This window comes from Mus caroli, chromosome 17 (genome assembly GCF_900094665.2).
Source record: "Mus caroli chromosome 17, CAROLI_EIJ_v1.1, whole genome shotgun sequence".
Taxonomy (NCBI): Eukaryota; Metazoa; Chordata; class Mammalia; order Rodentia; family Muridae; genus Mus; species Mus caroli.
In genome coordinates, this window is record NC_034586.1 from 65,310,918 (window position 1) to 65,324,508 (window position 13,591).

A 13,591-nucleotide genomic window follows, 5' to 3' on the forward strand; every position below is an offset into this window, starting at 1 on the left:
AGTACCCCGGAGCTCTTGACTCTAGCTGCATATGTATCAAAAGATGGCCTAGTCGGCCATCACTGGAAAGAGAGGCCCATTGGACTTGCAAATTTTATATGCCCCAGTACAGGGAACACCAGGGCCAAAAAAAAAAAAAGAGGAAGGAAGGAAGGAGAATGAATCATTGTAAGAGTTCACTTTCTTTTTTTTTTTGGTTTTGTTTTTCGAGACAGGGTTTCTCTGTGTAGCCCTGGCTGTCCTGGAACTCACTCTGCCTCTGCCTCCCAAATTCTGGGATTAAAGGCATGCGCCACCACGCCCAAGAGTTCACTTTCTTATGTACGTAAAATGATAGTTGTTTTCTGGGAAGATATTAAGAAGTGGATCTAACAGACAAATATTCCCATTTGATGGTTGAACTTAGAGAATGAACTTAATCTGTTCTCGCTCCTGTCCCCAAAACAACAAAGACAAACAGATATTTACTTGATGCGTTCTGGTGCCTACGAGTTCAAGACTCTTCTGGTGAGGGTCTTGTCCTCCCGGGGGGAGACTCCCTGTAGCATTTGTTTAAAGGCACTAATCGAATTTATAAAGCTTCTCCCTCAGAATCTAACCATCTCTCAAAGCCCCACCCAGCCCATCACAGGGATGGATGAGACTAGCATTTCAGGGTTTGGATCTGGGGGCAGACGCCCAGGATGTGGGTGTCCCAGACGGTCATTCTCAGTCTGCATGTCTCTGTTGATGTTTCTGCACTGTGATTTCAAAGTCCCATCCCTCGCTGTGCGTGGTGGTGAGGCTGTGACCAAGAGACGTCCCATCCCTCGCTGTACATGGTGGTGAGGCTGTGACCAAGATGTCTTAGTTCCGTGTGCCCGTGATTTTCTGTGTGAGTCTCACATCTTTTTTGGAAGGTTTTTCAAAGAAAAGAAATGACCCAAACCAGTGTCCCTCCACTTGCTGCATTGGAATATGATTTTATCAAAATTCTCAAAAAGCGTAGTGATTAGTTCTAGGGATATCTTTTCTATTTGCAAGAAATGAGAGAAAATTTGTACTTTGTCTTTATAAAGACACGTCTGCTCAGGACTGAACAATTAGTTACGACTAATTTGTGCCTATCGACCTGACCCTAAATGTACATGGACTTGTAAATTCATGCCCAATTCCTGACTTCTGTGTAGTGTCCGTAGAACCTGTGGGATGTGTAAGCATTCTAATATATGAATTACATAAACTCTGCATCTGTCCATGGCCAAACTTACTGCAGACCTGCAGACTTCTCTCTCACATGAAGGGTAGATGATTCTTTTTTTTTTTTGTCTTTATCATTACTTTATTGCTTATGCTACATATTCCAATTTATTTTTTTAAAAAAGTAAGGCACATGAAAAGCCTCCTGTGCAAGTTTCATATTATTTTAAAGTTCTATTGGCTGATAAAAGCATTGCAACTATAGAATTAGAGACATCTAGAAAAGTAGATGATTCTTACCATTAAAGATCGTCGGTGTCAGCACTGACTCTGTGGGGAATGGTCATCTGTTTTATTATCTCCTTATTATTTTATGTTTTATATCCATGAATCTCAAATAAACAGAAAATAGATCTGCTACTAATGTAGTTGTTTTATGACATCATGGCAGAATTATATGAAAAAAATGGGTTTTGTATTTCTTCCTTTTAAAACTATTTGCCTATAATGACAAAAGATTCCCCTTATTTCAAGGTAGAAGACTTTTACAGTATTTGTGCCAGCAAGCCTCCAGGAAGACGTCACACTGGAGTGAGATGAAAGAGTAGAAATTACAGGTCCTTAGAAAGACAACCACTCTAGATGCTCCATCCTTTCGTCTCAGCTCTCTGTAACTCCTTCCATGGGTGTTTTGTTCCCAATTCTCAGAAGGGGCAAAGTGACCACACTTTGGTCTTTGTTCGTCTTGAGTTTCATGTGTTTTGCAACTTGTATCTTGGGTATTCTAAGTTTCTGGGCTAGTATCCACTTATCAGTGAGTACATATTGTATGAGTTCCTTTGTGATTGGGTTACCTCAGTCAGGATGATGCCCTTCAGGTCCATCCATTTGCCTAGGAATTTCATAAATTCTTCTTTTTAATAGCTGAGTAGTACTCCATTGTGTAAATGTACCACATTTTCTGTATCCATTCCTCTGTTGAGGGACATCTGGGTTCTTTCCAGCTTCTGGCTATTATAAATAAGGCTGCTATGAACATAGTGGAGCATGTGTCCTTATTACCAGTTGGAACATCTTCTGGATATATGCCCAGGAGAGGTATTGCGGGATCCTTCGGTACCATCTAGAGACTGCCGCACCCGGGGATCCAGCCCATAATAAGCATCCAAACTCAGACACCATTGCATACACCATCAAGATTTTGCTGAAAGGACCCTGATATAGCTGTCTCTTGTGAGGCTATGCCAGTGCCTGGCAAACACAGAAGTGGATGCTCACAGTCAGCTATTGGATGGAACACAGGGCCCCCAATGGAGGAGCTAGAGAAAGNACCCAAGGAGCTAAAGGGGTCTGCAACCCTATAGATGGAACAACAATATAAACTAACCAGTACCCCCAGAGCTCATATCTCTAGCTGCATATGTAGCAGAAGATGGCCTAGTCAGCAATCATTGGGAAGAGAGGCCCATTGGACATGCAAACTTTATATGCCCCAGTACAGGGGAACGCCAGGGGCAAAAAGTGGGAGTGGGTGGGTAGGGGAGGGGGTGTATGGGGACTTTTGGGATAGCATTGGAAATGTAAATGAAGAAAATACCTAATTAAAAAAAAAGTAAAAGAAAAAAAAAAGAAAAAGAAAGACAACCACTGGGCTGGAGAGTTGGCTCAGCAGTTAAGAGCACTGACTGTTCATCCAGAGGTCCTGAATTCAAATCCCAGCAACCCAGATAGTGGCTCACAACCATCTGTAATGAGATTGGATGCTCTCTTCTGGTGTGTCTGAAGACAGCGACAGTGTACTTACATATATAAATAAATAAATCTTTTTTAAAAAAAAAGAAAGAAATACAGCCACTGAGAGTAGAGTGCCTAACCCTCAGCTGTTGGGTTAGCTGAGCTTGTCTTGGGTATATTACAAGTCCTGTTGGGTTAGCTGAGCTTGTTTTGGGTATATTACAAGTCCTGTTGTCTAGACTTCAGTATAAGCCCTCCCCAAAGTCTGCCTGGGTCTGATGGATATTACAGCTCACCCCCAACTGATTTGCAAAATACTAGGGAATTACATCTTTAAATGTCTTTCCTTCTGGGCTTGGTTGATTAAGCCTTGTTTTATTACTAAAAGGTCCTGATTCTAGGTTCTCTAAATACTATTCATAGCCTGGTTCCTCCTCCTTACATAGATTGTTTATAGTTGAAATCATGAGGAAAGTATGCAGATGTGTCCTTATAGACGTTAGTGGCCTGGGAGAAATTGTTTATGAATACTAAATGCTCTCCTTTTGTCTGATTCCTCGGTAATCTCATGCATGGATGTGATGCTTTTAGAACGTGTTCCCCCGCACCGCCCCTTCCGCCTCTTTTAACCCGTGATAACGCTAACTTTCTCTTTGTTCTTTCGGCCCCTGGAAGGTACTACCTCTGCTTGCAGCTGCGAGATGATATTGTGTCTGGACGGCTACCCTGTTCCTTCGTGACTCTTGCGCTGCTGGGCTCCTACACGGTGCAGTCAGAGCTCGGCGACTACGATCCTGATGAATGTGGGAATGACTACATCAGTGAGTTCCGCTTTGCGCCAAACCACACGAAAGAACTGGAGGATAAAGTGATCGAGCTGCACAAGAGCCACAGGTTGGTACCGAGAGCTGGTGTGCGTCCATCGTGGGCTTTGCAGTAAGAGCATCAGGTCTCCAGCCAGGTTCCGATTCCAGGGTCTGAGGGTGGGGCGGAGCCTACACGTGCTCAAAATGGTAGCCTGGGTAAACTCCCTCTCAAAATATCCAGGCATTCATTTGTGATTCCTACAAAGCTGTATGTCTCAAGATTATTTTCCCACGTTTTTGCTAAGTATCTGTTACTCACAATGTTCAGGAACAGAGGTGTTTCAGATTTCGGATGTTTTCAGACTATAGAATAGTCATATAGCCTAGTAACACATCTTTGGGATGAGATGAGAGTCTAAATAGGAAATTCTGTATATGTTTCATAAACACCTGACATGCATGACTTCCAGGTGTCTTTATACAGTATTTTTAGAATGTCTCAACCATCATAACAGTACCTTTAAAAGATTCAGATTTTTGCCGGGCGTGGTGGCACACACCTTTAATCCTAGCACTTGGGAAGCAGAGGCAGGCGGATTTCTGAGTTCGAGACCAGCCTGGTCTACAGAGTGAGTTCCAGGACAGCCAGGGCTACACAGAGAAACCCTGTCTCAAAAAACCAAAAAAAAAAAAAAAAAAATTCAGATTTTTTAGAGCATTTCAGCTTTGGAGTTTTGAATTAGAGATGTTCAAACTCGAACCTGTTTCCCAGTGGAGGCTTTCTTACAAGATAGGAGGGAGCTAAGTGGGAGCTCTTTCAGGCCTCCCACCCTCCCCATCCCCCTGGAAGCAGCAGACAGCAGATGGGCATGGAGGAGCAGGCCAGTTGCTTTTCCCTTTCAATTCCAATTGATTAGAGGGAGGTGTAACACATCCTTCTTCCTGACCAGAGGAATGACGCCAGCTGAAGCCGAGATGCATTTCCTCGAAAATGCCAAAAAGCTCTCCATGTACGGGGTGGACCTACACCACGCCAAGGTAAGCGCGTTCCAACTCTCATCTGCTTTGATTGTGTTACTGCCACAAGCTGGATTCTGTACCTTGTTTCATGGAAGTGAATATTTCTGTGCTTCGAACCTGTGCGCTTTTGAACCCTTCTCTGTGTAAAAAGCAGATAGCGTTCATCTTTGTAGGGAGGTGGGCGGGTTTTGTGGCGCAGACCTACATTACTGCTGGGCAGTACTCATGGAAACCAGGCACACATAGGTGAAGTCTCTGTCCCCTGTTGATTCCACAGTACTTACCCTTGACCTAGGAGCCCTAGCTCGCGCTGCCTCACTGGTGCAAACATATCTCTCACTCTCTGCTGACATGTGACCTTTGTGCCCCACTACCCTGTCTCTACCCTATCCTTAAACATACCCTCCTTATCTGAACAGTCCTGCTCCTGTCTGTCTGTCTATCTGATGCTGGCCGATTGTCCAAAACCAAGCATCCATCTGTTATGTGTTATGTACTGTTCTTGCCCTGTTTGGAAATCCCACCAAGCACTCAGTGAGTTTGTGTTAGTTAAACTTAAAGAATCCTGCTCTGAAGTTGAACTGCTCTGACCTATGTATCCAGTGCTTTGAAATAGGGTTTGCTTATCAAGTACAGCAGCTGAAGAGTAGCCATTCAGGGTAAGTTAAGGACTGCCTTCCGGACTAGTAATGGATGTAGTGTTGGAGGTGCACCTGGGAAAGAAGAAGTTGGAATTCAGTCCCAGGAGGGTTTTGACCTTGTGTGATGGTTCATCTAGACTCCTCCTCCTCAGCATTGCCAGGCTGAGTCTACGACTGCACGTCTACTGTTTAGACAGCTGTGAGCAGACTGACTGCGAAAATACAAGAAGCACTTTTAAAAAGCGCCTATCAACAAGATATGTGAAACTTGGTTGGGGACTCTAGAGATGGAATCTCTGTTATCCTTTTCAAAGGGTCGGTCCTTAACCATCACGGGTACTTCTGTCTGCTGAGGCTGACAAGATAATATTGGTCTTGTATAGGAATAAGGATTTGACCTCTGGTAGATGTCCCCAGTTTTAGCCTGGAACACAAAAGAATTATGTGGTTTACAGCTTCTCAGGAAGTCAGTCTTACACAGTCCATTCTGAAGCCTAGGGATAAGGAGATTCCAAGTGGCCAAGGTCAAGCATTCATCTCCCAACCATGATAAACAAAGAAAAGGAGGTCTCTGCTCTGTAAGTCCTGTTGATAGTAAACTTTTCTCTGTCCTTCTTGGGGGCATCTCTCTATGATAACATTCACATGCCTACTGTGCTGGCTGTGTAGACACACCTGGGCATGATGCCCTTCACATGCCTATCAGGCTGGCAGTGTGGACAGACCTGGGTATGTCAGCCTGTCCTGGGGAAGCTCTAGGGTTAACCTTTGGGGAATGGGGCAAGTCTACTTACTGTGAGGTTAGACAGGAAAATGGTAGGCATCTGGACTTGATGGGTCATGTCTATGCGGTTTGATTGGTTATGTCTTTGGATCACATCGATGAGCATTCCTGAGGACAAGCACTTCTCAGGCACACGTACTAGATTAGCATGGCTGGTGCTTCTGCCAGGCATATGCTGGTATGTTACATGCCATGCTCCTTGCTCTGTGTGTGCGTGTGATGTCAGTAGCAGGCGCCTTTTTTACTTGTTTTTGATGTTTTGGTTTGTTTTGTCTTTTCTGGTATGCCAGGTATACATTTAGGTAGTGATTTCAAAGTAAAACTAAGGACATCCAGCAAAACTTTATTGTAAATCTAAATGTTTGCTCCAGTTGGGTAAAAGGTGAAAAAAATGAACGTGGCAAGATAACCTGAGTGACTGTGGAACGATTTTTGCATGACATCATGCACTGAGATCCACTTACTACCTAGAAATAAAGATTAGTGCATCGTTTAGGGAAGTGCAGCCCCAGAGGGATCATTGCTACCAGGAAATCAAGCCACTTAACATAGCAGTGGCCACTGAACTTAAATAGATGGCCACTTTTTATTTAATAATATGATTTGAAATTATGCCAATTAACAAAGCATGAATTATGGAAGTGGAATGCAGCCTGTTACAGGATTTTATCTAAATATTAAGTGTAACAAGTGATTCCATTGTAGACTCTTATCATTTCAAGAAGGAAATTGAACAAATTCAATTAGTGCTAATTTCCTGTCATCAGTGAGATGCTTCCCTTAGGTGGGTGGCTTGAGTGTCTTTGAGCTTAAGATTCATTCAAACATTCTGGATTGCCCTCTTAGACCAATGAGAAATACCTGTATTTGGGAATGGTCTTGTGTTTGGGAAACCTGTATGTGTTTGTTTATCACTTAATATCCATCTTACTGGGTTTTGTCAAATTTATTTGATGTAAGATTATAAAGTAAGTGTGTGTGTGTGTGTGTGTGTGTGTGTGTGTGTGTGTGTGTGTGTTCCTATCAGGTGCCCTGTGAATGAACTATTGAAGGACAGTAATAGTTGAGTAGTGACTCTGGGTGGAGAGAAAGGCTACATACGGTGATGAATACCTGTCCCCTGAGCACTCCAGTGACAGAGGCAAGAAGATTAACAATGTAAGACCATCAGAGCCACAAAGCAAGATCTCAGACAATAAAGTCCCAGTCTGTCATTCAGTAGCAAAGCAAAGCTTCAGGTTAACTCCTCCGTGCTGCCAGAAAACATAAAGAAATGATTGAAAATGAATTAAAGTGATAACAGAACTCATTGCCTTCAATAGGACGGGCAGATACACCCCAGGTCTGTCTACAGGGCCAGTGCAGTAGGCATGTGAGTGCCGCCACAGAGAGGCGCCCCCAAGAAGGAGGGTGAAAATTTAATTGTCAAAGATCCCTGAGATTAGCTCAATCTGTAGCCTCTGGCAGAACTTGCCTTCAGAAATACCTTCTGCTCTTGTGCCGTTAATGAGCTACATACAGACTTCATAGTTTCCTTTTTCATTCACTGTGGCTTTTAACAAACATGACTTGATACTGCTGTGCTGGTTGGTTACAGAGGCAAGACATTGCAGTTCTAGATGGCTAAGTCTCCAGGGGAAGGGAGAGCAAGGGAGCCAGGGTCTCAGCACCTCTGCCTAACAGGTGTGCTGGTGATGAAGGTGACTTAGGGACACCGAGTCACACTCAGTAAGGAGCAGGAGGGGGTGGGGTTCCCTTAATTTCTCTGTGAAGGACCCTGTGTTCCTTATGTTTCATGACACTGATAAGTGAAGAGAAATATAGATAGTAATGAAAATGGTTTTAAATATCCTTTTTCTCTTTGGACAAGGGCCTAAAACTGTTTATATTCAAAGAAAGTGACTCTAAGAGCCATGGTTGAAGCAGTCTCTCCTCCCGTTGGCCTGCCTACTTATACTCCTAGGCAGTCCCTGATGAGTGACCATAGGGACAGTCTGGCTGGTTCTCGAGGATCAATACCTGTGACTATGGGACACCAGGTTACAAGCTCTAAAGTTGCCCCTTCATATTAAAGCCACCTACCAGTAGTGGTTTTCCCTCATTGTATTATAATGTAAAACCCAGACTGAAAGTCATTTCATTTTATGGAATAAGTTGGTGCCAAATCTAGTAGTATGTTTCCAAGGAAAAGTATTGATTTTAAACTATCCTATGTTTTCAAACTTTAATCCGTCTAAGTGAAAAGTTTTTCCGCTGTGGAAACGTCTTTCTCTTTCGCTGGTGGTGAGGGTCTTAGGAAGTAACTCCTGCCAGATAGGAGGATGAGGTGCCCATGCCTGGCTCTTTCTTTTTTCCCTCTTCACCTCTCTGGTACTGCACAATAGCTCCAAGCCGGCAGGCCCACATCGGCTCCCAGGCAGAGGCCTCCGTGTCATTTCCTGGGTGGGCTGGGCCTGCGTGTGAAGCTTGCTTCCAGAGCCACCGGAGGGACACTGCACCTCACATACATTGTGATGCTGTCCTGTCTTAGCCTTCATACGCCTCCACAACGTTCATTTTACAGATTTCTGTGGTTAAAACATTCAAAGGGGACAGAGGTCACAATGATATCTCATAAACCAGGCAGCTGTGTGACTCCATGCCTCAGAATTTCATAGTGAAGACTGTGTGTATATATGCGTGTGCATGTGTGCGCGTGTATATGTGCATGCTCGTGCACATGTGCATGTGTGTGTGTGTGCATGTGTGTGCGTTTGTATGTATGTGTATGTTCGAATGCTTGTGTATATGCGTGTGTGTATGTATGTATGTATGTATGTACACTCTGTATATAGTACTAGTGCTATAAGTCTCATATACTCTGGTGAATTGATTTAACTTTCCAGCCCTCCACGATAAAAAATATCATCATTAAAATGCTATTATGTGGTAGTGGCGCTTTAAAAACTGCGGCCGTATTTTTCGTATTTAAATTAGTCAATCATGTCTTGTGTCGTGGCAGCCTAAATAATTTCATACCTGCAGAAAAATGGAAATGAGTGAGAACCTGCTCCATTATTTCTTCCAGGACTCAGAAGGAGTAGAGATTATGTTAGGAGTCTGTGCCAGTGGTCTGCTGATATATCGTGACCGGCTCCGAATAAACAGATTTGCTTGGCCGAAGGTCTTAAAAATTTCTTATAAACGGAACAACTTTTACATTAAAATCCGGCCAGGAGAGGTAAGTGCATCCGCATCTCCATAGCCTCTTGGAAGGAAGAGCCCAAGTGCGGGCAGAAATATAAACCATGTGTTGGAGAATTCCAAGCACTGTGGGATTATGTCCAAATGCCTTAGAGAATTTGTTGTAGGTTTCTCCGGCAAATATTAAAAACAGGTTCTCTTCTTTGTCAGGCTATTCTAGTTTTTGTTCTTTTTAAAAACAACTGCATACATTAATGAAATAATAAAATCATATTTTAATGTAGAATCAAGATGCTTCAAACTGTGGTGAATACCTCTCCTCCCTTGTGTCTTGTCGTTGTGTCCTCCTGTAAATATGGGTGCTCCCTCATGTCAGTAACTTCAGGATAATATGCTATAAGGTATAAGGAGTGGATTCTGAATGCAAATTATTTATGTCTTTTATCCATTAATGAAACTAATAAAAGAATAAGAATGGTTAATACTCTTTAAGCCACAATCTACCCAATGAACTTGCATCTTCCTTGGTGATCTGTGAGCTGTCAAGGTCTGCTGTTTTTCCCTTAAGGAAAAAAATTAATAAATAACTATAATTTCTCATAGGTGTGATTAATATATGAAAGGCTTAAAGATCCCTACCCATTTGTATCTCTGAACATTTTCTGGCATATCACAGGGATCTTCTCTCTCAAGCTTACGTCTCTCCACTGAAGTTTCTTAGTGGAAAAATCATTTCTCAAGGCAAAAATGTAAGGCTGGAGAGATGGCTCTGCAGTTAAGTGCACTCGTTGCTCTTGTACAGGACCCAGATTCTATTACCAGCACCCACACAGTGGCTCACAAACATCTGTAACCCCATTTCCAGAGGATAAGATCCCCTCTTCCAGACATCTCCTCAGGCACCAAGCATGCAAATGGTGTAATTCATACATGCAGACCAAACATGCATACATATAAAGTAAGTCTTTAGAAAGTTTAAAAATTAAAATATATAGCAAGGATAGAATACCATGTAAATTTAAAATAATAATTATCTATAATGGCACAGTAAGGAAGCATTCCACATGATTACACCTGAGGTTGTGGAGTTTATAAAGAGACACTTTGAAAGATTATATGATCAACATGTAAGGCACATACATTCCTTTGAATTCAGTGAAAACTTAACTTCATTGTCCTCCCGGACAGGGCTCCGCATGTACACGTGACCTGCTCTTTTGCTTTGGGTGTTTTCTGTTTCTCTTCTATTGAGCAGAAAAACAGTGAGCACTGAGATCGGAACACTGTGCTACACAGGAGATGTTGTTCTGTAGATGTGGAGCGAGTGTTGTTGTGGGAAGGTCAGAAGGGAGAGTTGGTGACATGGACTCACGGACAGCCGTGAGCCATGGGAGGTTTAAATAAGGACATAACACCCAGGAGGAATACTTTGCTTTCATAAATTTCATAATGAAATCCCAGCTACCCAATGAGACAGTGTGGGAAGACCCAGTCGGCTCAGAGGCCATGAGGGAAGAATGAGCAGAACAGGTTTGTAAGAGGGTTCTAGGCATGGCATAAACGGAGGGAGGGGGGTGTCAAAAGGAGGCCTTAATAAAAACAGTGTGTGTCTTCGTTAGGGTTTTATTGCTGTGAACAGACACCATGACCAAAGTAGCTCTTATAAGGACAACATTTAATTGAGGCTGGCTTACAGGTTCAGATGTTCAAGTCCATTATCATCAAAGTGGGAGCATGGCAGCATCCAGGCAGGCATGGTGCAGGAGGAGCTGAGAGTTCTACATCTTCATCTGAAGGCTGCTAGAATACTGGCCTCCAGGCAGCTAGGACTAGGGTATTAAAGCCCACACCCACAGTGACACACCTAGTCCAACAAGGCCACACCTCCTAATAGTGCCACTCCCTGGTCCAACCATATACAAACCATCACAGTGCGCCTCATTGTTCAAGAGAGGGGCAGGTGGAGAAGCAGCGTACAAGAGGAGCAGACAACCAGAGACGTTAAGGGACTAAGCTCCACTTGACATGCATGAGTCTCTGTGTAAAGTGATCCACTAGCAGTGTTATGGGCTACACAAAGGACTTGCAGAATGGGTATCAGGGAAAAGTGTTCAATGATCATATAAGAGTTCGGAGGCTTTAGGAGCACCTGCCGGGTGCGTGAGGGTGAGGGGTGAGCTCTCGGGGGCAACTTACGGCGGCTTCTCTTTCCTAAGGCTTTGGGGTGTGTCAGAAGCAGCCGTAAAGGAACGTGCACCCTTTATACTCGTATTTGAGTTAATACCAATGGCACACAAGCTCTGCAGATACCAACCAGAGTGGGGAGCCTCTCTGTTCCCACCAATGAGCAGCTAGAACTGGAGAGAAGAGTGGGGATTGGGGCGTCTAAAGGCTGGATGGGGGAACTGAGTTAGAAAGAAGATGGCTACCAGATCCAGCTGCGCTTGGGGAAGAGCTCCAGGGTTCTGTAGCTCAGTCAGTGCATAGCGTTGACATGGAATCTCACATTTCAAAACACCGAGCAGGAGCGATTTAGAATATCCCCAGCATTGAATCACGAGCCTGACTCAGGAGACAAGTATCCCAAACGATCCCTAATCTGATGGACACATCCACAGCATGCTCCAGAAATATGTACAATTATTATATGACCATAAACACTTTGAATATTTTTTAAAAAGAGAAGAGAAATTCCTCCTGGTCTTCCATGGAGAGTGGAGACTCTCAACATCCCCTGGCCTGGTTGTTCTACTCTTAGAGATGTTAGATGCAGTGCTAAAGGACAGAGTTTAGTCAACAGCCACAGTACTTACTAGGACCTCCAGACAACAGCCGTTTTTTTTCCAACCCCCCCCCCCCCAGGAACAACAGAATCAAACACAAAACTGGGGAAGGCAATTTTCGATGCATTTCCCAATTACCCCAGTTACCTGGGCAGACAAGAAAAAGGTCAGCAGTAATCTTATCTCCCATGTATGGTGTATGGAGGTTAGTCAACAAGCTCCTCCCTTACTAGGAGGTCTAGACAACAGCCGTTTTTTTCCACCCCCCCCCCCCCAGGAACAACAGAATCAAACACAAAACTGGGGAAGGCAATTTTCGATGCATTTCCCAATTACCCCAGTTACCTGGGCAGACAAGAAAAAGGTCAGCAGTAATCTTATCTCCCATGCCAGGTGTATTTGATTCCCTCACCTTGGTGCCTTGCCACATAAATAACTTTTGCTGTTAATATCAACACTCTGGTTGTTCTGTGCTCTTTGGAGTAAGCCCTTACATATAAGGTCGATGCCCTCTGCTGGCCTGATGCATTGTGACGCCTGCAGACACAGAAAGCAGGGGGTGGTGCATCTGTAATCATATCAAAACATGATACAGAAGAGCAGATATTTATCTTCAAAAGCTTAAATGACTGACAGAACATCCTATGAAGATTCTCAACAAGATGGGGGATAGGAAAATGGGCTCTTGCCAGCCTGGGATGGTCACTATGGAGTTGTGTGAACAGGCGGTACTCTAACCCACAGCAGGACACACAGGAGACCTCAGCAGTATCATAAACAGCAAGGTGTCAGCTTGGGAAAAGCACATATATTTCCATTGGGTGTTAGAACGTGTCATCTCTGTGTCTGCCGTGGACAACTTCGACATTTGTGTTAATTTAGTTCAAGCCCTCATGCTGTTGAAAACCCACCTCGGATGAGATCAGGTTGAACTGGTCTCTGGGAGGAATCCACACGTCTCCCTGATTTGGGTTTGGATTTTGTAAAACACATGATTATATAGGCACCGCATGCCTAACACAGTTAGCCTACACGTCAAGCATTTTTAAGGTGAAAGATAACAGATAAAAATAAACACTGATTCCCTATCGTGAATTCTGTACATAATCGCTGACTCGGTAAGTAACAGAGAGTTAGGATGGACTCTGAGTCTGTACATCTGAAGAGTTTTTATTTATAATACCAAAGATCATCTTCATCTTTACTGGTTTTTATTTTTTTCATTTTTAGTTTGAGCAATTTGAAAGCACCATTGGGTTCAAGTTACCAAACCATAGGGCTGCCAAGCGCCTCTGGAAAGTGTGTGTGGAGCATCATACATTTTTCAGGTAGGAAGCAAATATTTAGGTTTCTTCCTAACGGATTTTTGAACTGTTGGAGCCACTTTTACTAGGGCAAAGAAAAAGTTGTAGAGTCACTCTCTCTCTCTCTCTCTCTCTCTCTCTCTCTCTCTCTCTCTCT

At 43.5% G+C, this 13,591-nt stretch overlaps 1 protein-coding gene across 26 annotated transcripts in view; it reads left to right on the forward strand.

The window, feature by feature from the left end:
- Epb41l3 (erythrocyte membrane protein band 4.1 like 3) overlaps nucleotides 1–13,591 on the forward strand; it is a 233,803-nt gene that overhangs the window by 186,300 nt on the left and 33,912 nt on the right. For all 26 annotated transcript variants that reach the window (XM_029471201.1, XM_029471180.1, XM_029471190.1 and 23 more), the window contains exons 7-10: nucleotides 3,589–3,807; nucleotides 4,670–4,757; nucleotides 9,232–9,384; nucleotides 13,361–13,458. In XM_029471201.1, coding sequence (XP_029327061.1) covers nucleotides 3,589–3,807; nucleotides 4,670–4,757; nucleotides 9,232–9,384; nucleotides 13,361–13,458 — 558 coding nt within the window. The remainder of the gene's footprint in view (nucleotides 1–3,588; nucleotides 3,808–4,669; nucleotides 4,758–9,231; nucleotides 9,385–13,360; nucleotides 13,459–13,591) is intronic.